A 22,513-nucleotide genomic window follows, 5' to 3' on the forward strand; every position below is an offset into this window, starting at 1 on the left:
GCTCCCAGCCCCAATGGGCAGAGCTCACCTGGCAGAGCTGCTGGATGTTGTTCCTTTAAGGCACAACAGGTGGAAAGGCAGGGCTGAAGGTGCAGGGAGTATTTAAACAGGCTGGCACTGCCACAGCCCTCGGGGACACAGGACACTGGACAGTCACAGAGCTCCCAGGGTCAGCCTGAGAGGGAAGGACAGAGGTGCCAGGAGGAGCCTGGAGTGTGAGTAATGCTGCTTCGGCATCTTTGGGAATGCACAGCCTTTTGTAGGGCAGTGCTGGGATGGGGAGGGAGGAGAACACAAATCTTGGGCCACTTTTGGGGAGCCCTCCTCCCACGGGAGGGAAGCAGCGATTTGGAGCCATTTCATCTTCAGAGCTCACTGGCGGGAGGCTGATTTCTTCTGGAAGAACCACAGGAACAGGCTTGTGGCAGTCATGGTTTCTTCTCTGCAGCAGATTTTTAATATTTAATTTCTAAAATAAAAAACCCAACATAAATTATCATTACAATATTTGCTTTAAGTTTTAACATAGGAAAGAAAAGTCAGTAATTATTACTTTAGTAATCTAAATTTTGTGACTCAGCCTGAGGTCATTACTGGCTTCTGAACCCCAACAGGCAGATTTTGAAGTTTTAGAAGAGAATTGTTGCAGTTGTGTTCCAAAGCAGCTGCTTTGGGAGCTCCCTGAGAAGTTTGTACAGTTACAGGAGGAGAAATAGAACCTGAAGCTTAAATGAATGGACTGGATGTGGTGTCCTAAAAGTGAAATCAGAGTTTGGCAGAGCCCTGTCCCACTCAGAGCTGTGGAGGTGTGGGTCCTACACACCTGAATCCCTGCTCTGCAAAAGGGACATTCCTACAGATGTAATAAATTTCTGAAGAACAAATAAACATCCCCTAATTGCAATTGTTAATGAATCCACAGTGGCTCCATCCCTCCCTCCAGACTGAGGTGAACCTGGGATGTTCCTGCTCCTTGCAGGCAGAGTTATTAATTATTTCAGAATTAAACTGAAATAATTTACTGGTGCTGAAGGTGGTTTCACTTTCCAGCCCAAGAAACAAATGAACCAGGAAGGTCTGATCTGAAAAGCAACAAGTGGGTGCCTGGAGGATCTGAAAGGGACATAAAATCAGGTCTGAGGTTGGTGTGGAGTGGAACAGGAACATAAAATTGAAAGGAACATAAAACTGAGCCAGCAGCACAACCTCAGCTGGGATTGCAGTCACTGCCCTGAGAGCTGCCTGCTTATTCTGTTCTATTTCTTTTCTGAAATAATTTGCTCATGTGTTTAACTGACACAAACATTCTTAGTTCAGAGGGTCCCAAGCACTGCAGGCATTCCTAGAAACTGCTGATTTCTTGGAAAATCCTGATAATCTTCAGCAAGTTCTACCCAAGGTTTCTGCTCTCTGCATCACCAAACGAGCCCCTCTTATTTCTTCTCTCAATCTTGTGAAGGAGGCATCTGCTTGGAAATGCAAAAGTTTATTTTCTGCACATGTTTGGTCAGCCTGATCTTTTATCTGGAAGTTGATTGCTCGTTCTTAACCCCGTGGAAATGGGATTGGTGGCTTTTCCCCATTCCCCTGCAGCAAATAAAACCCATGGCAAGGCAAGATCAGCAGTGACCTTGATGGGCAGTTGGAGATGTGAATAATCCAGGATGAAATTTGTGGCTGTGCCATTTTTCTGGGTACAGAAGCCTCCAGCACCTCCTCACAGCACAACCCTCTCTACAACAATTTGCATCTGCACAGCTTCCCCATGGCTCAAAAGGATCTGAGGGGCAAAATATTACAAATGTATAAAATATACAGAATATTTGCAATTATTTCTCAACTGTTTGAATAGCAGCAAACCTTCCACCAAAAGCCAGAAGGGATCCCAGGCCGGAGTGACAAATGTCACAATTAAACCTTCGTGTTTTGTCACTGCCTTGGCACGGCCTTGACCCTGGTCATTGTCAGGGGCAGTAGTTAATATCTAATGGGCTGGACTGGGCTGATCCCTGGCATTCCCTGCAGCAGGAATTCACCAGAATTTGGGAATTGGACCCTGACAGAGCAGCTGCAGGCTCAGGTTTGCACAACTTGGGGGTCAGGTCCTGGTCTCTCCCAAATCGTCATAAATCTGAGGATAGTTCTCCCCAGGACTGACAGAATCCCAAAAGCACACCAGAGACATGGGGAAAGTTTTATAAAGGAGGAGATTTGGAAGAGGCAGCCTGGCCAGAGAGCACTGCTGCTGGAACCCGGAAAATACCAAAATTTGGGCATAAAACAGCTCTGGAGAGGAAGGTGATGGTCCCAAGCCACGGCCAGAGAAGTGTCCTGGAAATAAAAATCAGCCAGTTTTAAGGGTAAAGGCACTAAAACCACATCTCTGAAGAGGGACTGGCTGAGGGGGGTCTGCCCTCCCCAGGGCTTTACACACAAAGTGTGTAAAATGTCCTTGTCACCCAGAGGAGCTGCAGCGGGGTTTAGAGCCCAGCACCAAATCAAAACAGATAAATAACAGAGCTGTTCCTTCTCAGAGCCACAACAACACCACAATTATCTGTCCTGAGCTGGAAGGCAAGAGGAAAGGTCGTTATGTTGTAATTCTTCCATTTACATTTCAACAGCATCTGAGAAAAGAGGGCTGGGGACAGCTCAGAGCTGTGGGTGGTGGTGGTGCAAGAGCACAGCAGCCACTGGGCTGGGTGGGCACAGATCTTGGTGACCCTTCCAGACCCGACAGAACCACCTGGGCTGTACCCCAAAACCAGCTGGACTTTTGGAGGAAATCAGAGTAAGAGATTGTTTCAACTTTGCCCAGCTGGGCAAGGCTGAGCTGGGTCCTGCTGGCAGCACAGGCTGGTGAGGTGACCACGGGGCAGAGGAGCTGCTGTCAGCCAGGGGCAAACATCAAGGCTCTCTCTGTGCCACCTTGTTTGCTTTGTGCAGAGTTGGTTGTGTTTGCCTCGCTGGCTACTTCTGGGATGTGTTTGAAAGAGAATTTTTCATGCTCAGGGAGTTAATTATTAGCCACGGACGAGTGGCCATTGAGCAAGGAGAAATCACAATACAAGGAAGAGGCACAACAGAACCCCTTTCATCTTTACAGGGAAATAAAAGCTTTTTTCTTCTGCTGGGAATTACCCTCAATAAAACTGTGTCACTTGATGCCCTGAAATCAAATTGCTCTGATTGTTTAGGAGGGTTTTCCTTGGCACCTCTCATCAGCTCCTGTGGGCGCCTTCTATGAAGGTGAAACAGGCAGGTGGATCAGGAGGTGTGCACATAAAATCTGATTTTTGCAGGAGCAGAGCTGAGGTAAATCCCTGCAGCTCACTCAATTCCTTGGCAGCTGAGGAAAGAATGAAAAAGCAGAGGTGAAAATATCATCCTTATTCTCTTTTGTGTGTCCTTGGGGAGAGCAGGGAAACAAAGAGAGTCACTAAATCCAGGCTCCAGTCAGGAATTCTGTGGCAGAGGGAATGTTGGGGTGCTGGCATGAGACCCACAGGCAGTCCTGGTCCTGTGCAGCAACCCAGGCAAGAACAGAAATATTATTAACTCCCTTTTTCCCATCCAGTTCCTCAACAGGAGCAATTAAAAACCAAATTTCTCTCTCCTTCACACAGCCACAACCCTCAGATCCCCCAAGCACGAAGATTATTAGATGATTAACATTTTGCAAGTGTGATTATTCAATATTTTCCTTTTTTTTTTTTTTGCAGGGAATGCAAGAAAAATGACTTTCCTGGCGTTCCTCTTCCTGCTCACCGTGGTGCCAGCTGGGTCTGCCAGGAGCAGACACCCCCCCATGGCAGCCAGTGAGTGTCACCTGCGTGGGGCACAGCTTTTGGGGTGGCCAGGGACCAGGGGTGGCACTGGGAAGGGGGAGGAATGTCTGAAACAGGCTAAAAAAGAGAAAAATATCCAGTTAAAAAGTGATATATTTAATGAAGGGCATTCTGGTACATTGAGGGCAGATGGAACCTCTCACGAGGCTGCACCCAAAATGGGCAATGGTCACAAATTCCTCAAAACAGAGGCCAGACAAAAAGTTAAAAAGATAAAAGTGATTGTATTTCATGAAGGACCTTCAGGTACATTGAGGGCAGACGAAGCCTCCTATGAGGCTGCACCCAAAATGGACAATGTTTCTTGAAAACAGTTTTTTGAGTTTCTCAAAACAGAGACCAGACAAAAAGTTTAAAAGATAAAATGGATGTATTTCATGAAGGACCTTCAGGTACATTGAGGGCAGACGGAGCCTCCCACGAGGCTGCACCCAAAATGGTCCCGAGTTTCTCAGAGTGAAATGGGTTTGGTCTCTTTGCACATTCTGCAATTCCAGCTCCAGGTACTGAAGGCAGGTACCCCAGTTTGCTCCCCCAGAATTCCCTTTTGTTGATATTTTGGGCCCTTTTGAGGCAGAGGGTGTCCTGGAGTTGCAGGCCCAGAGGGATTTTGGATTTTGTCTGACCAAAATGTGAAGGGACCTTCTGACACTGCATGTGGGGTTCAGAGTCCCACAGCAGTGCAGAACAGGACCCGAGAAAGGTAAAAACTAAAATCTGAATGGGTCATGGGGAGCACCTTTATCTCACAGGTGTCCCTTGCTGCCACGGGATCTAATGGGTACCTGGGGGCACACACAGCCCTGGGGCACACAGGGCACACACTGGGGCACACAGGGTGGCACACACAGCCCTGGGGGCACACACAGCCTTGGGGCACACAGGGCACACACTGGGGCACACAGGGTGGCACACACAGCCCTGGGGGCACACACAGCCCTGGGGGCACACACAGCCCTGGGGCACACACAGGGTGGCACACAGGGGGGCACACACAGCCCTGGGGGCACACACAGCCCTGGGGGCACACAGGGCACACACTGGGGCACACAGGGTGGCACACACAGCCCTGGGGGCACACACAGCCTTGGGGCACACAGGGCACACACTGGGGCACACAGCCCTGGGGGCACACACAGCCCTGGGGGCACACACAGCCCTGGGGGCACACAGGGTGGCACACACAGGGTGGCACACAGGGTGGCACACACAGCCTTGGGGGCACACACAAGGTGGCACACACAGCCTTGGGGGCACACAGGGTGGCACACACAGCCCTGGGGGCACACACAGGGCACTGTCCCGGTGGCACACACAACCCGGGGGCACACACAGGGTGGCACACACAGCCCTGGTGGCACACAGGGTGGCACATACATCCCTGGTGGCACACGGGCACTGTCCCGGTGTCACACAGGGCACTGACCCGGTGGTACACACAGCCCTGGTGGCACACGGGCACTGTCCTGGTGGCACACACATCCTTGGTGGCACACAGGGTGGAACACACATCCCTGGTGGCACACGGGCACTGTCCCGGTGGCACACACATCCCCGGTGGCACATGGGCACTGTCCCGGTGGCACACACATCCCCGGTGGCACACAGGGTGGCACACACATCCCCGGTGGCACACAGGGTGGCACACACAGCCCTGGTGGCACACAGGGTGGCACACACATCCCCGGTGGCACACACATCCCCGGTGGCACACGGGCACTGTCCCGGTGACACACACATCCCCAGTGGCACACACATCCCCGGTGGCACACAGGGTGGCACACACATCCCCAGTGGCACACACATCCCCGGTGGCACACAGGGTGGCACACACATCCCCGGTGGCACACACATCCCCGGTGGCACACGGGCACTGTCCCGGTGGCACACACATCCCCGGTGGCACACAGGGTGGCACACAGAGCCCCGGTGGCACACGGGCACTGTCCCGGTGGCACACACATCCCCGATGGCACACAGGGTGGCACACACATCCCCGGTGGCACACACATCCCCGGTGGCACACAGGGTAGCACACAGAGCCCCGGTGGCACACAGGGCACTGTCCCGGTGGCACACACATCCCCGGTGGCACACAGGGCACTGTCCCGGTGGCGCACACATCCCCGGTGGCACACAGGGTGGCACACACATCCCCGGTGGCACACAGGGTGGCACACACAGTCCTGGTGGCGCACGGGCACTGACCCCAGCCTGTTGTCCCGCAGTCTCCAGCCCGGTGTTCGGCCCCCGGCAGGTGCACGGCGTGCGGGGCGGCTCGGTCACCGTGCGGTGCTTCTACCCACCCACACCGGCCAACCGGCACGACAGGAAATACTGGTGCCGCCAGCGGGGCTCCGCCTGCCTCACCCTGCTCTCCTCCGACTTCGTGGCCGCCGCCTACCAGGGCAGAGCCACCCTCACCGACCACCCCGAGCAGGAGCAGTTCCAGATCCACATCTCAGGGCTGGAGCCGGGGGATGCCGGCACCTTCCAGTGTGGCCTGGGGGTCAATGGCAGAGGGCTCTCCTTCAGAGTCACCCTCAGCGTTGCTGAAGGTAAGCACACCCTCGGCACTCCCTCAAACACCATCTCCTTCGTATTTTACCTCAAATGCCATTTCCTTGGTATTTTACCAATATTAGGACTCCCTAAAATACCATTTCCTTGGTATTTTACCAATATTAGGACTCCCTCAAATACCATTTCCTTGGTATTTTACCAATATTAGGACTCCCTCAAATACCATTTCCTTGGTTTTTTACCTCAAATGCCATTTCCTTGGTATTTTACCAGTATTAGGACTCCCTCAAATACCGTTTCCTTGGCATTTTACCTCAAATGCCATTTCCTTGGAGTTTTGCCAATATTAAGACTACCTCAATGGTATTTTACCAGTATTAAGACTCCCTAAAATACCATTTTCTTGGTATTTTACCAATACTAGAACTACCCAAAATACCCTTTTCTTTGTTTTACACCAATACTAGGACTCCCTCAATATCATTTTCTTGGTATTTTACCAATATTAGGACTCCCTAAAATAGCGTTTCCTTGGTATTTTACCTCAAATACCATTTCTTTTGTATTTTACCAATATTAGGACTCTCTAAAATAGCATTTGCTTTGTATTTTACCAATATTAGGACTCCCTAAAATAGCATTTCCTTGGTATTTTACCTCAAATACCATTTCCTTGGTATTTTGCCAATATTTGGACTCCCTCAATGGTATTTTACCAGTATTAAGACTTCCTAAAATACAATTTTCTTGGTATTTTACCAATACTAGAACTACCCAAAATACCATTTTCTTGGTTTTATACCAATATTAGGACTCCCTCAAATACCATTTCCTTGGTATTTTGCCAATATTTGGACTCTCTCAATAGTATTTTACCAGTATTAAGACTTCCTAAAATACAATTTTTTTGGTTTTTTACCAATACTAGGACTCCCTCATATACCATTTCCTTGGTATTTTACCAATATTAAGACTCCCTAAAATACCATTTTCTCTGAGTTTTCCCCCTCTCCCTCTTAAGTAATTACACCCTTGGGACTCCTTCAAATACCATTTTCTTGGTATTTTACCAATATTAGGACTCCCCAAAATAAAATTTTCTTTTAGTTTTCCCCCCTCTCCCTCTTAAACATAAGTAATTACACCTTTGGGACTCCCTAAAATACCATTTTCTTGGTGTTTTACCAATTGGTAATTTTTCCAATATTAGGACACCTTCAAATACCATTTTCTTGGTATTTTACCAATATTAGGTCTCCCTCAAATACCATTTTCTTTGAGTTTTTTTTCCCTTGGTATTTTACCAACATTAGGACTCCCTCAAATATCATTTTCTTTGAGTTTTTTTCTTGGTATTTTACCAATATTAAGGCTCCCTCAAATACCATTTTTTCTTGGTATTTTACCAATATTTTATTCCCTAAAATACCATTTTCTTTGATTTTTTTTTCCTGGTATTTTACCAATACCAGGGCTCCCTCAAATACCATTTTCATGGTATTTTATCAATATTTTACTCCCTCAAATACCATTTTCTTGGTATTTTACCAATATTTTAATCCCTCAAATACCATTTTCTTTGAGCTTTTTTCTTGGTGTTTTACCAATATCAGGACTCCCTCAAATACCATTTTCTTGGTATTTTACCAGCATTTTACTCCCTAAAACACCAATTTCTTTGAGTTTTCCCCCTCTCCCTCTTAAGCAAGGCTCCACCACTGTCCTGCCCGCTGTGTGAGAGCTGCAGGTGCTGTCGGGGAGGGTTCCTTTCACGCCCTGAGTGTCTCTGTGCACAGCCCCACCTGTTCCTGAGGATGCTGAGCTCTTCTACGTGAAGCTGCGCAGCACCTGGACCGTCACCTGCAGCTTTGGGGAGGGCACGGCCGAGATGAGGAAATACCTGTGCAAGAAGGAGAAGGACGGCTGCCGGAAGGTCATCGACAGCTACCAGGACGAGGATCCCACAGGGAGGCTCCAGCTGACCTTTGAGAGCCCTCCAGGCTCGTTCCGTGTCACCATGACTCGGATGGACTGGGAAGATGCAGGCTTGTACTACTGTGGGGCTGGTGAATATGGGAAGGACAGCACCAGCAAGGAGCTGGATGTGTTTGTCTACGAGGGTGAGCTGCTCCCAGGGTGTTTTCTCCTTCCTCTCTCCTGCTCCTCAGAAGCATCAGCAGCACTGTCGCTTTATTCAGCAAGAACTTGATTGAATTTCTCTTTGCTGTTGTCCTATTCTCTCATCTATATACTTATTTCTATACATTTAACCACCTGTAAGGTACTAAACCATCACTAAATGAGGCTTGTAGCCACACTTCACCATCCCAGAAGTGGATAGCTCTGTTCCCCAGCCCAAAACTCCAGGAGACAAATTCCATCCCCCCAGTCTGAGGCAAGCAAGCTGTCTCTTCAAGCCCCCAGCTCCTTAAACTGGCAGATGTAGATGGTCCCTCTAGCAAAGGGAACAAAGCTTTGGAATATCTGTCCACAAAGCCAACAACGCTCAGTGATTTTGGGAAAAAGCAAGGCCTGACTGACCCTTCAGGATGAATTCCCACCAGTGCCAGGACAATCTCTGCTGTTTGCACCCCTGGCCTCCCTTTAGCCACAGCAGCTTTGTTTGATCTGATAATGTTGATTTCCTTTGGAAGGTGCCCCATGGACACAAGTGAGACTCTTATAACTGCTCATTTCATTCTTACCAACAGACAAAAATTTCCCTCACTTGAAGACCAACATCACGGCAAAAACTGGAAGCTCAGCAACCTTCGAGTGCCTCTATGAGCCTCTGCTGAATTCCTCCACGAGGTTCTGGTGCAAGCAGAAAGGCAGGCATTGTGTGAGAATCATAGACAGCACTGGGCGTGTGGAGGACACCTACGAAGGAAGAGTGGCCGCCTTCGAGAACCCCGAGAACAAAACTGTCACCATCGTCCTGAACCAGCTGCGGGACAAGGACAAAGGCAGCTACTGGTGCATGTCCAATGAGCTGAGGGAGCAGCAGTCATCCACAGAGCTGACGGTGGTGCCAGGTAAGGGCCGTGCCCTGGCAGCTCTCTGCCTGCTCAGGAGGCACAGAACCACCCCGAGGGAGCAGTCTGGCTCTTTGGGAAGGGATGGGAGCTCCCAGCCCGAGCTCACCCCAGCAGCTTTGAAACTGAGACAGAAGGGTTCATTTTTGTGGGAATGCGGTTGCAGAAAATTCTCATGAAATATTTCTTAAGCCTTACAGGAAGATGTTCTAAATGAATTAGCCAATTTGATTAATAAGGAGAATTTATTCCATAACTAAAATACAATTGAGAAAAGGCCACAAGCAAAGATCAGATGGGCGCTGGCCCAGGCTAACAGCGTTGGGTGAGACAGGGAGGGCACTCTGGCTCCTCTCCTCTGTGCACCACAAAGACACAGCTCTCACAAAGGCTTTTCATACATTTCTAAGCTTCAAGGGCTGCTGGGAAGGGTTTCTTGCTTTCTTTTTGTTGATTTTATCCTTTCAGCATATTCATGTAGTTTTTCCTTTGCTGTCGCTCTTGCTGAGAGTTTCCCAAACTCCTGCAATATACATTCTAGGGGACACAGATTTCTCTTATCAATGATGCACATCGAGTGCATATTGCCGGGGTTTGGTCAGATGAATAATCCTCTGGAATCAACATTTCTGGAGATGAATATTCAGGCTGGGATCTTGGTGCATGTCGCTGTAATCTTACCAGGGGGAGTTTCCCAGAACCCTCCTTTGGTGTGCCAGTGTGGCAATGTTCACAGGGGTTTTAGGATGAGGGAAGAGAAAGTTGACTCCTTGTTCAGAAGTCTTGGTTTATTATTTTATGATATATATGATATTAAAACTATACTAAAAGAATAGAAGGAAGGATTTCAGCAGAAGGCTGGCTAAGAATAGAAAAGGGATGAATGACAAAGGTTTGTCTGTGACCCAGACAGTCTGGACAGCTGGGCTGGGATTGGCCATTGATCAGAAACAACCACAGAGACCAATCCCAGCCCCACCTGCTGCATCCCACAGCAGCAGATAAGAATTGTTCACAGTTTGTTCCTGAGGCCTCTCAGCTTCTCAGGAGGAAAAATCCTAAGGAAAGGATTTTTCATAGAACATGCCAGGATTTTCATCAGGGGAGATTATGGTAGCCTCAACACGAATTTATACATCTCATCTACTGCAAAGAGAACCTTAAACAGCATCTTTAATGTTAATTTAGCAGCACAAGGAGCACTTTCCTTCCAGGCTGGGAAGTGCTGCCAACACAACGAAGGCAAAAAGGGCAAGGGGAGGCAGGAGAGAGACCCCTGCCCTGGGAGATGTGGCCACAGCACCCTGTCCCAAGGGGGCTGTCCCCTCCAGGGGGCTTTATTCTTCCCCAGCAGCACCAGCGCCCCCCCAGCCCTGCTGTCCTGTTTGTCCCCGCAGGAGAACCGGCGCTGACGGGGAAGAAGAAGGTGGAGGCTCAAGTGGGCTCGCAGGTGAATTTGACCTGCTGTTACCCCTGCGCCTACTCCTCCTACGAGAAGTTCTGGTGCCGCTGGAGCAGCAGGGGCTGTGCCATGCTGCCGGCCCTGCCGCCGGGGCTGCCGCAGCCCGGGGACGGCTGCGACCGCTCGGCCAGGACGGTCGTGCTGAGCCTGGGCCCGCTGAGGGAGGAAGATGAAGGCTGGTACTGGTGCGGGGTGAAGCGCAACGGGGCCTTCGTGGAGACCATGGCCGTGGAGCTGCGGGTGAGCGCAGGTGAGCTGTGGGTGAGCGCGGGTGAGCGCGGGTGAGTTCGGGTGAGCGCAGGTGAGTTCGGGTGAGCTGCGGGTGAGCGCAGCTGAGTTGCGGGTGAGCGCAGGTGAACTTGGGTGAGCTCGGGTGAGCGCGGGTGAGCGCGGGTGAGCGCGGGTGAGTTGCGGGTGAGCTCGGGTGAGCTGCGGGTGAGCGCGGGTGAGCTGCAGGTGAGCTGCGGGTGAGCTGCGGGTGAGCACAGGTGCGCTCGGGTGCGCGCGGGTGAGCTGCGGGTGAGCTGCAGGTGAGCACAGGTGCGCTCGGGTGCGCTCGGGTGAGCGCGGGTGAGCTGCGGGTGAGCTGCAGGTGAGCACAGGTGCGCTCGGGTGCGCTCGGGTGAGCGCGGGTGAGCGCGGGTGAGCTGCGGGTGAGCACAGGTGCGCTCGGGTGCGCTCGGGTGAGCGCGGGTGAGCGCGGGTGAGCTGCGGGTGAGCTGCGGGTGAGCTGCGGGTGAGCGCAGGTGCGCTCGGGTGAGCACAGGTGCGCTCGGGTGAGCTGCAGGTGAGCTGCGGGTGAGCGCGGGTGAGCACGGGTGAGCGCGGGTGAGCTGCGGGTGAGCGCGGGTGAGCTGCAGGTGAGCTGCGGGTGAGCACAGGTGCCCTCGAGTGAGCGCGGGTGAGCTGCGGGTGAGCACAGGTGCGCTCGGGTGCGCTCGGGTGAGCGCGGATGAGCTGCGGGTGAGCGCAGGTGCGCTCGGGTGAGCACAGGTGCGCTCGGGTGAGCTGCGGGTGAGCGCGGGTGAGCTGCAGGTGAGCTGCGGGTGAGCGCGGGTGAGCACGGGTGAGCACGGGTGAGCTGATGATGAGCTGCGGGTGAGCACAGGTGCCCTCGAGTGAGCGCGGGTGAGCTGCAGGTGAGCTCGGGTGAGCGCGGATGAGCTGCAGGTGAGCTCGGGTGAGCGCGGATGAGCTGCAGGTGAGCGCGGGTGAGCTGCGGGTGAGCTCGGGTGAGCACAGGTGCGCTCGGGTGAGCTCGGGTGAGCTCGGGTGAGCACAGGTGCGCTCGGGTGAGCTCGGGTGAGCTCGGGTGAGCTGCGGGTGAGCGCGGGTGAGCTGCGCTGCGGTCGAGCTGCGGGCAGGGTTTGCTGTCCGCTCCCCATCGCCGCTAGGCTGCAGCAGCTCAAAGCAGAAGCGCCGGCACCTCCCGGCCTCGCACAGTTCGTGTTCGGGGCTTTCGACTCTCCCTTTTGACTTCCCAGTCGTAAAAAGCTTCTTTCAGTCTAAAACTCACCTCCTTCTACGGCAATTGTGCTTTTAACCCCCTGTTGGTTAATTGTTCCTACTAGAGTGGAATATTTATTATTAGAATTTTTTATTTTAATAAATAATATTATTTTCTTCTATATAGTTAGATATAATAATTATTATATTGTTATATTAATTCGACAATAATTATATTATTATATAATTAATCATAACAAATTACATATAATTGTAATTTGATAATTTTATATTATATTACCTAATAAAAATATAAATATAATATAATGTAATATAATGTAATATAATGTAATATAATATTTATTTTATAATATATTTATTTCGTTTTATATTTAATTATATATAAGCATTATTATGTTAATATTGAATAATAATTATTGCTATTATCATTTTATAATAATATATTATATTTTATTTAATTTATATTTATTTCGTTTAATATTTAATTTTATATAAGTATTATTATGCTATTGTTTAATATTATTTATTGATATTAATATTTAATGATATGATATATACTACTATATTAATTTATAATAATGTTTTATTTATTTTATAATATATTTATTTAGTTTAGGCACCATCTGGCACCTTTCAGGTGAAGAACTGATCGAGTTCAGAGCCTTTGCTCCAGGGAACTACTTATCTTAATAAACATGAAAGCAGGAAGGGGCAGGAGAGGCTGACACAGCAGCAAGGGGCTTAGTCTCAGATTGGTGGAATATTTTGGAACTGAAATGGTTTTGGGGGAGGAATATTGTGAGAAGCAGAGAAGGAATAGAGCCCTGGGTATTGGATATTTCTCCATCCCGAGTGGGTGATGGCCAAGGTGAAAACAGGGCAGAACAGCCCCATGTCACGGCTTTTGGTGGGCAAAGAGCCAGGAACAAAAAGCAAAGCAAGGAGGCAAAGTTTGATCTGGAAATATTGGATGCAGAACTTAGAAATGCCAGAATTTTTCAAAACTTCATCGGCAGAGAGATCCTCCTTGGGATTTTGACAGTAAATTATTTGGTGTGAGAGCATTTCAGGCCTTGAGCCTCCCTTCTGAAGAGCCTCTCTGGAAAGCCAAACCCCCAACAGCAGCCCCATGCCCACCCAACACATCCCAGCAGTTTTTGTGTCCAGCTCTCGTGCTGCTGCTCTCTAACCCCTCTCCTTCCCTGGGCACACAGGGAGAGATGCCAAGCTCAGCCCAGAGTTCCTGGATGTTGATTCCAGCCACGACCCTGGAGCTGCTCCCCCAGGAGGAGCCGGCAGCGAGGCTGAGGTGCGGAAAGGAGCTGCCCCAGAAAGGTTGGTTCTCTCCATCCCCTGCCTTTCACCATTCTCGGGGGGTTTGTGTGAGCCCGTTGTGTTTGTGCACCCTGTGAGGGTTGTTTAGCAACACACAAAAAGATCTTGTCCCCAAAGAACTCTGCTCTAAATGTCAGAGGAGATAAAAAGGGACAGCAAAGGGCAAGATGACTCACAATTAATCTGCAATTCAAGAAAATAGTATCAGAAGGAAATTATTAGAAATTCCAGGTACAAAATGCTTCTGTTAATATTAGAGAATTTTCCTTCATGTATTTATAACCCGGCTGATGATGCAGCTCTTTCAGCCCGACCTCAAGCCTGTATTTTTATTTGGGTTTTGTTTTGTTCTGTGTGCTAGAATCCAGTTCATTGACTGAATGGCACCATGCTCACTCAGAATTCCCATCCTACCCAGATTTAGCCTGCTGGATTTTCACGTGCATCACTCTCAGTGAGCTCTCTCTCCCTCAGTTCCAGCTCTGATGAGAGCCATGGCTCCAACACTCTGGCCTTGGTGCTGGGCCCTCTTGCTGGCCTGATCCTGATCGTTGTGACAGCTTTTGCCATCGTCAGATACAGGCAGCTGAAGAGATCTGGTGAGTCCCTGCCTCTCTGGGCTCTCAAGAAACAGCAGCAGCATTGAGGTAAAGGTGCTGGGCTGAGCTGCTCTCCTGGTACCACACCAGGATGGGCAGGAAGGTCCCTGCTCCTGCTGTGACCCATCCAGAGAGCTCCAACTGACCCCATCCAGAGAGCTCCAACTGACCCCATCCAGAGAGCTCCAACCCCCTGCTCCTCACACTGACCCATCCAGAGAGCTCCAATTCCTGCTCTGACCCATCCAGAGAGCTCCAACTGACCCCATCCAGAGAGCTCCAACTGACCCCATCCAGAGAGCTCCAACTGACCCCATCCAGAGAGCTCCAACTGACCCCATCCAGAGAGCTCCAACCCCCTGCTCCTCACACTGACCCATCCAGAGAGCTCCAACCCCTGCTCTGACCCATCCAGAGAGCTCCAGCTCCTGCTCTGACCCATCCAGACATCTCCAACCCCCTGCTCTGACCCATCCAGAGAGCTCCAACCCCCTGCTCTGACCCATCCAGACATCTCCAATTCCCTGCTCTGACCCATCCAGAGAGCTCCAATTCCCTGCTCCTCACACTGACCCATCCAGAGAGCTCCAACCCCCAGAGTGCCCAGGCTGAGACAGAGCCCAGCCCTCCCTGGGCTTTGCCCATTGTGCCACAGCATCACCTGGCACTGAGGGTTTGGCTCCTAACGTGCTCCCACCCACTCTAAGCAAGACCTGAGGGGTTTTTCTCCTCCCTCTCCCCAGACCTGGTGTCCGTGGGGAGCTACAGGACCAACATCAGCATGTCAGACTTTGAGAGCGTGAGGGACTTCAGTGGCAGCAGCAGCGTGAAGGAGAGCCAGGAGACCCCCATGGGAGGGGATGGTGAGTGACTGACCCCAGCCCAGCCCCGGGGGCAGGGGCAGCCCCTCCTTGCTGAAATACCCCACAAGAGCCACAGAAACACAGAAACCTGCCAGCCACTGCCCCCTCTCCAACACCTTCCTTCCTCTGCCTGCAGAGTTCATCACCACCACGGACACCCCGGACAGTGCTGCCAACACAATGAAGGCTAAAAGGGTAAGGGGAGGCAGGAGACTGACCTGGGAGATGTGGCCACAGCCCTGCTCTCTGTCCCAAGGGGGCTGTTCCCTCCCAGGGGCTTTATTTATCCCCAGGTGCTCTCCATTTTACCCAGACCCAGCCCCCACTGCAGAGCAGCCCCCGTGGGTGGGGGGTCTCACCCCTGTCCTCACTCCCTGTTTTAGCACAGACATTAACAGCAGCCACTTTGCTTCAAGAACCAAACCAAGGCAGCCCCAGGCAGCATCAGGGAGGTTGGGTTTGTTACCAGAAATATGAATCACTGGGATAAGCAGATGGCTGGAAACATCACATCCCACTTCTCGGTGGCACAGGGAGGCAGGGAGGGCTCTGCCATGGCAAGGGCTGAGATTTGCTGGCATCTCTGCCTCTCCCCAGTTTTCTCAGCCTCCCCTCCCCTCCCCTTGGGGAAGGTGGTGGTGCAGTGGCCCCGTTTGGCAGTGGCTGCAAGTGCCACATCCAAGCCTGTGCTTTTCCAAGTCCCGACCCACAGGAGAGGCGTGGGTGCTGTAAGTGCCAGGAGCTGAACTGGGGCAATCAAGGGAGCTGTCAGGACATCAGTAAAGCCAGCAGCTCTGGGACAGGGGGCTGGATGCCAACACCCAGGGACAGGCTTGCCAGGGAATCCCAAACCTAAAAGCTTTTGGGGTTGGTGTTTACACTGGCACCAGTGTGAGCCACTGGATTATCCCACTCCTGCAGTGTCCCCGTGCTATCCTGGGATATCCACAAAGTGCTGCCCATCCCCCTGCCCTGACTGTGCCCTCCTGTCCTTCCCAGAGCTCCAAGGAGGACGCTGACCTCGCCTACTCCTCCTTCCTGGCCACCTCCAGCAGCATCGCCCAGGCCAGCTCCGGGGGGGACAGCGCTGTCCGGGACGTGTCCCCACCCCAGGACCGGGTCTGAGGGGAGGTGGCAGCGCCCAGGACTGGCTCTGCCTCGAGCATCACCATGCCAGCAAACAACACTGTGCATTTCTCCCACAATTTGCTATAGCTTGACCTGGTTTTTGCTTAAATTCAGCTTCGAGTGGTGATTTAGGAGTGGTTTGATGGCAAGGGGGGCTGGAAGGGCAGGTGTGAGTGAGGAGGTTGGGCTGGGAAACAGCAGGAACTCGAGTGGCTCATCCCACCAGCAGCCCCAGTTCTTACACTGGGCTCTCACAGGCCAGAAGGAGCATTGTGAAAAAAAAAAAAAACCTGAAAAAAAAAATCCCATTATCTTTTAAAGGCAGCTGGGAAACCCTTTAGAAGAGCGTCTGATGCTTTTGATTCCTCTGAGCTTTCCCGACCTGGGGGCAGCACCTGCAGGGCAGACACGCCTGGAGTGTTTGTGTGCACAGCAATAAAGAATCCAGTGGCTTTCAGCAGAGCGGGGAACTCGGCGTCTGTGGGATGTCACAGGAGAGCCCACCCAGGGAGGCACAGCAAGGGTGGGAAAAGCTGAATATCCCACGGATAAAGCAGTGCAGGAAGGGGTGACAATGGCAGGCTGGGTTATCCAGCTGACACTGAATTTCACTGAGCATAAACACAAATGATTCCTGAATTGTGGATTCCAGAATTGCACTGAGGATGAAACACAAATGATTCCTGAATTGTGGATTCCAGAATTGCACTGAGGATGAAACACAAATGATTCCTGAATTGTGGATTCCAGAATTGCACTGAGGATGAAACACAAATGATTCCTGAATTGTAGATTCCAGAATTTCACTAAGGATGAAACACAAATAATTCCTGAATCGTGGATTTTCATGCTGGCATGAGCGGGGCAGCATCTCCCTCCTGCTCACCAGCTCTCACACCCACATGGCACCTTCCTGCCTGCCCTCAAAGGGAGGTGAGGGCTCACCTGCCACATCCCCCGGGCTGCATCCCCTCAGCAGCGCTGTGGGAAGGGGTTTTGGGCTCGGGAAGGGCGTGGAGGGACCGGGACAGGTCCGTGAGGGGCCGGGACAGGTCCGAGAAAGGGACTGTGACAGGTCCGAGAAAGGGACCGGAACAGGTCCGTGCTGGCACCAGGACAGGTCCGTGAGGGACCAGGACAGGTCCGAGAAACGGACCGGGACAGGTCCGTGCTGGCACCAGGACAGGTCCGTGAGGGACCGGGACAGGTCCGTGCTGGGACCGGGACAGGTCTGTGAAAGGGACTGGGACATGTCCGTGAGGGACCGGGACAAGTCCGTGAAAGGGACCGGGACATGTCCCTGCTGGCACTGGAACAGGTCCATGAGGGACCGGGACAGGTCCGTGGAAGGACCAAGACAGGTCCGTGAGGGACCGGGACAAGTCCGTGCTGGCACCCGGGACAGGTTCGTGCTGGGACCGTGACAGGTCCGTGAAGGGACCAAAACAGGTCCGTGAGGGACCGGGACAAGTCCGTGCTGGCACCCGGGACAGGTCCGTGCTGGGACCGTGACAGGTCCGTGAAGGGACCAAAACAGGTCCGTGAGGGACCGGGACAAGTCCGTGCTGGCACCCGGGACAGGTCCGTGCTGGGACCAGGACAGGCCCGCGCCCGCCCGGAGCCGGGAAGGGAGGGAATGCCTGACTCAGGTGCAGCAGGAAAGGCGCGAGCCTGGAAAGCATCCCCGGCGGGCAGCAGCGGCAGGAGAACGCTCGGGTTTGGAAATTTCGGAGAGGAGAAAACCCCTTTCGCTCTCCCTTTGTAAATCCTCTTCCTCCTCAGCCTGCCCCACGGCGTCCTTTCCGCAGCTCCTGGGAGCGGCCGGGATGAGCTGAGCTCCGGCAGAGGAGCAGGGGCTGGGCTGAGCATCCCGCAGCCCTCCCGCAGCCCTCGGCCGCCTGCCGTGCCCCCCACCCCTTCCCCCCGCTTCCTTCCAGCTAATTAAGTGCTGCCACTTAATTAATTGTTCTCATTGCAATGTGCAGTTTAGTTTAGGCAACATCTGGCACCTTTCGGGTGGAGAAGCGATCAAGTTCAGAGATCTTGCTCCATACTTCGCATCTTCACAAACTTCGTATCTTAATAAACATGAAAGCAGGAAGGGGCAGGAGAGGCGGACACAGCAGCAAGGGGCTTAGTCTCAGCTTGGTGGAGTATTTTGGAATTGAAATGGTTTTGGAGGAGGAATATTGTGAGAAGCAGAGAAGGAATAGAGCCCAGGGTATTGGATATTTCCCCATCCCGAGTGGGGGATGGCCCTGGCTGCTGCCGTGCCCTGCAGTGGGGACAGAAGAGTAAAATCCCTGGGTTAGGTGAAAGCACTGAGCCAGGCATGGGCTGAGGGGTGCAGCACACAGGGTGGGATCGATGGGAGGAGCTGCAATGATTGTGAAGCTGAAGGAGGGGAGTAAAACCCTCCAGCTGTGATCCAGAGCCCACAAAGATCCCTGAGGATCTCACCAAGCAGCCCCTGCTCCTTCAGCAGGTGCCAGCTGATTTCCTGTGGTCAGGGACAAGCTGTGGCACCTCACTGCACCCCAGCACCATCCCCAGGGGTTGTTCTTCCACAGAGAACCCTGGAATGTCCCAGACTCCTGCCATTCCTGAAGGAGTGATGGAGCTGAACCAGCAGCTCTCCTGAGCACTGCTCACCTGTTCATGCCCTGACACCTGGACAAATGAAACCCACAGGAAGGTGAATTAACAGAACCAAAGCCCTGAGAAGCCTTCCTTTGGCATCAGCAAATATCTCAGGGAGGACAGTGAGCAGTCAGAGATCTTTCCTTGGAAAGGGAATCACCAAATGCCAGCCTGACACTCGTGCCACAGGGAGATGCTGGTGCTGTGCCCCAGCTGGGATTTAGGGCACACACTGGGTACCAGCAACACCCAGAATGGGAGAGAACAGACCAGAGCTGTAAATAATGCCCAGTTTTGGGGACAAACTGGGGGGATTTAGTAGCACTGAGGCCTGAGTTTGGTGTTTCTGGCATGCCCGGTAGGATGGAGTGACAGCATCTGCTGTAAAAGGACACCACAGAGAATTCAGAATGTTTCACCAGCAAGAATCATACAATTCCTCAGAATTTTGACAAACAGACTCAGCACAGTTTCAAGTTGGGTTTATTTATGGTCATCACCACCAATTTCCACAAAACTCACTACTGAGTGTCAGTAAGTTGCTCAATACACTCAAAAACCTTTTTCTGTTCAGCAACCACATATCTGGCACAGAAACTTTTTTACTGATAAGGCAGAAAATATCATCTCAAAAGGAAACACAGATTTCTAAGGCCTGACATACCTGCTAGGACCTGTTCTTGGAAGCATTTCCCACACTGTACTTCTCATTTCAGCCAGATCCATCAGTGGCAGCAGCCCCGAGAACGAGCCCGGGTTTATTCAACACCAGCTGCACCAGCCAGCTCCCAGCACTCATTCCCCACATCCCCTAGGCAAAATATCTGTAATTTAAACAAGAGTTTTATGACATGATCACAGCTTATGTCTGCCAGCAAGAGAAACCCCTGTGGGTTTTCCCTGGGAGCATCCTTTGGTAGCAGCGAGGGCGATGCTGATTGAATCAAACTCGTTATTTCCGCCCTAATGAAGACTCTGCTGATGTCCCTGGCTGGCAAAGCTCCCCCTGTTTGCCTGAGTGCAGCTGGAACTGCTGGGGAGCTGCACTGATACAGTGATTTATTGTCCCTCTCATCTCTGCAAAGCCCCTGCAGCTCCTCAGCACAGCCCCTGGGTAATTAACACCGCCCGCTAACGAGATTTCTCCATCCAGTCCAGGAGGATGTCCAGCTCCCCCAGGGATTTCATGGCTGCAGAGGTGACATTCAGCTGAAATGATATTTAGAGGAATGAGCTGTAAGCAGGCACCATCACTACAACCCAACATAAAGAGCATTTAAATATATGGTCCATTTATATATGTTATAATATTATAATATGTATTATCATATACATATTTAACCTATTATTAATAATAATAATAATCATGATGATGATGATGATGATGATGATGATGATGATGTGTGTGACCAGCCTCAGTCACCAACTCACCCCTTCATAGTTTGCAAGTATTTGCTTGAATTTCTCCGTGGATTCCTCCCCACACAGGCAATTATTCTGCTCGCGCTGGAAAAACGAGAATAATTCATGAGTCTTATTTTTTTAAATAAGATTTCAGTTTCTGATTTTGCTGGGCACCATAGATTGAGACACTGTGGACCTGTGGGAAAGGCTTCAGGTCCCTAAATCAGGCTTTGGCTCACTTGACAGGATAAATTTTGGCCTTTAGAACCAACAGGGGAATTTGCTGGTGAGTGGGCAAATATAAAATCTCCCAGTGGACAGAACACTCTTCACATCACTCTGCTTTGTACTCTCATTAAAAAACAGAGACTTTGCAGCTTTTTCAATCTCCCAGGCTGGTTTATAGATGAAATATTAAGAGATGCACAGTGGGGCAGGAGGCAGGACTTACACACTGCCCGAGCTTCCTCCTGGTGCTGAGGAAGGAGTTGGCAATGCTGCTGATTTTCCTGTTCACAAACGAGTCCTCGGTCCTGCAGTGCTTGAAAACCTTGTCCACGTAGAAGGTGAAGAGCTGGTAGGTGATGCAGCATCTGTCTGAAGACTTAGAAAATTAATTTAATGACTAAAAGCTCTCCCACAGCGGGGTAACCTGCAGTGGCTCTCTGGGATAAAGCATCTCTGACAGGAAGCTCGTGGGAGCTGAGCACAGCAGGACAGTTTGACTCAGAGAAAGCTTCTTCAGTGAGGCCTGATGGAAGCTGATAAAATAGATGGGAAATCCTTTTAGGCTGATTTTCCAGGAGATCCATCCTCAGCAAGTCTCACAGAGTGAAACCAGCCGATTTGGCAGCTGGGTGTCAGAGGCTGAGACCCAGACAGCGGCTCCTGCCCGGGGCTTTGGGGTGTGAGAAAGCTGAAAAGGGCTGATTGATGATAGATTGCACTTCTCAAGGTGACATCCAGCTGCTCTGGGACCCTCCCCAGCCAGGGCCACCTACCTTAACCTTGTGCAGGGACTGAGGGTGGGACAGGATGCTCAGGGTCCGGATGGGGTCTCTGGATTGCTGCGGAGAGGACGGAGATGGGCATGGAGCTGCTGGCTCCAGAGGGGCCCCGGGAGCTGCCAGGGCTCCCCCAGCCCCCCAGAGCCTGGGAAATACTCACAATATTGGCTTTAATGGCCGTGAAGCCAGCCCTGATCTCTGCCATGCTCATGGAAACCCTGCAGGCTCCAAAGTGGAGGATTTTCTCCCCAGCTGTTGGCATCAAATTCACCCAGCAGGACACGGAGAAGAGGCAGAGGAACAGGGGGGGTCCTCTCATGTCGGCTGCCTGGGAGACCTGCCCAAGGAAGGGAATATTCCTCCTTATTTTCCTAAATAACACAACCATGATCCATATGAAAATACACACATTTTATTGTACATCTGTATTGAAAACCCCACACTCATTACTACCTCTTACCCATTTCTTTTTTTGTTCCCCATGGAAAAAAAATCAAATATTTAACTGAAAAGCTCAAAAAGAAAAGAGAAATAAATAAAATATCAATTAAAATGCATCTAAATAAACATTAGACTGTAATAAGCAATAACATTAGTTATTCTGAAAAGGTCTTATCAGAAAAATAAATACAGTGAAATTAAATTTTTAAGTGCAATGGCACAGAAGCAACAGGAGGCAACTGAAAGGAACAGATCCCAAAGTCTTATCCCAAAAAAAAACCCAGTTTCCCTCTGGAACAGCATAAGTCAAACACAAGTTTTGTTAGCACTGAAAATTAAGGTTATTGATGAAAAAAACATTTGAGAGATAGGAACACAAGGAAACAGGCAGAAGGACACAGAGCAAAGGGATAAATTCAGTCTCTCACCTTGCTCTTTGGTGTGGGCTCACCTCTCACCCACGTCTGGCCTGCAGAGCTCCAAAGGAGGCGTTTTTATCCCGGTACCAGCAGGAAATAACTCCTGGATTAACTTTTGGGATTTTTCTTGCTTTTCCCAGCACGTATTTCCCTTTGTAATTTGCTGAATTAATGAGCTGGTGCAAGGGACCAGCTCTCTCTCCCACAGGTGTTTCCCTCACCTACGGAGGCGGGAACTCTGGCATCACTGCGTGGGTTTTCTTTTGGGAAGAGGGATGTGAAATCCCAAAATCAGGGACCATCCTTGGGGTCACATCCCCAAATATCCAACATGGAGCAATG

The 22,513-nt window shown here is 51.0% G+C and overlaps 2 protein-coding genes and 1 long non-coding RNA gene across 9 annotated transcripts; 2 read left to right on the plus strand and 1 right to left on the minus strand.

Moving 5' to 3' along the window:
* Positions 1-99: 99 nt before the first annotated feature.
* On the plus strand, positions 100-16,722 carry LOC103822396 (polymeric immunoglobulin receptor). Its single transcript, XM_050985252.1, has 11 exons — positions 100-215; positions 3,723-3,818; positions 6,077-6,406; positions 8,168-8,491; positions 9,083-9,406; positions 10,804-11,118; positions 13,550-13,670; positions 14,145-14,269; positions 15,013-15,132; positions 15,269-15,327; positions 16,132-16,722. Exons 2-11 carry the CDS (start codon positions 3,737-3,739, stop codon positions 16,255-16,257), a joined length of 1,926 nt encoding a protein of 641 aa, XP_050841209.1. The 5' UTR covers positions 100-215; positions 3,723-3,736; the 3' UTR covers positions 16,258-16,722.
* On the plus strand, positions 11,278-12,441 carry LOC127060810 (uncharacterized). 7 transcript variants are annotated; one of them, XR_007780144.1, is made up of 4 exons: positions 11,278-11,531; positions 11,615-11,676; positions 11,842-12,007; positions 12,039-12,441. It is a non-coding gene; the product is annotated as an uncharacterized LOC127060810 (long non-coding RNA). The 7 variants fall into 7 exon arrangements; XR_007780142.1 differs by having other exon boundaries at positions 12,070-12,441; XR_007780140.1 differs by having other exon boundaries at positions 11,842-11,996.
* On the minus strand, positions 16,457-21,835 carry LOC103822395 (interleukin-20-like). The gene is made up of 5 exons (XM_009097368.4): positions 21,472-21,835; positions 21,306-21,371; positions 20,756-20,908; positions 20,332-20,406; positions 16,457-20,109 (listed from the first exon to the last, which is right to left on the minus strand). Exons 1-5 carry the CDS (start codon positions 21,697-21,699, stop codon positions 20,032-20,034), a joined length of 600 nt encoding a protein of 199 aa, XP_009095616.3. The 5' UTR covers positions 21,700-21,835; the 3' UTR covers positions 16,457-20,031.
* Positions 21,836-22,513: the final 678 nt, after the last annotated feature.

The sequence above is a fragment of the Serinus canaria genome, chromosome 26, assembly GCF_022539315.1.
Source record: "Serinus canaria isolate serCan28SL12 chromosome 26, serCan2020, whole genome shotgun sequence".
Taxonomy (NCBI): Eukaryota; Metazoa; Chordata; class Aves; order Passeriformes; family Fringillidae; genus Serinus; species Serinus canaria.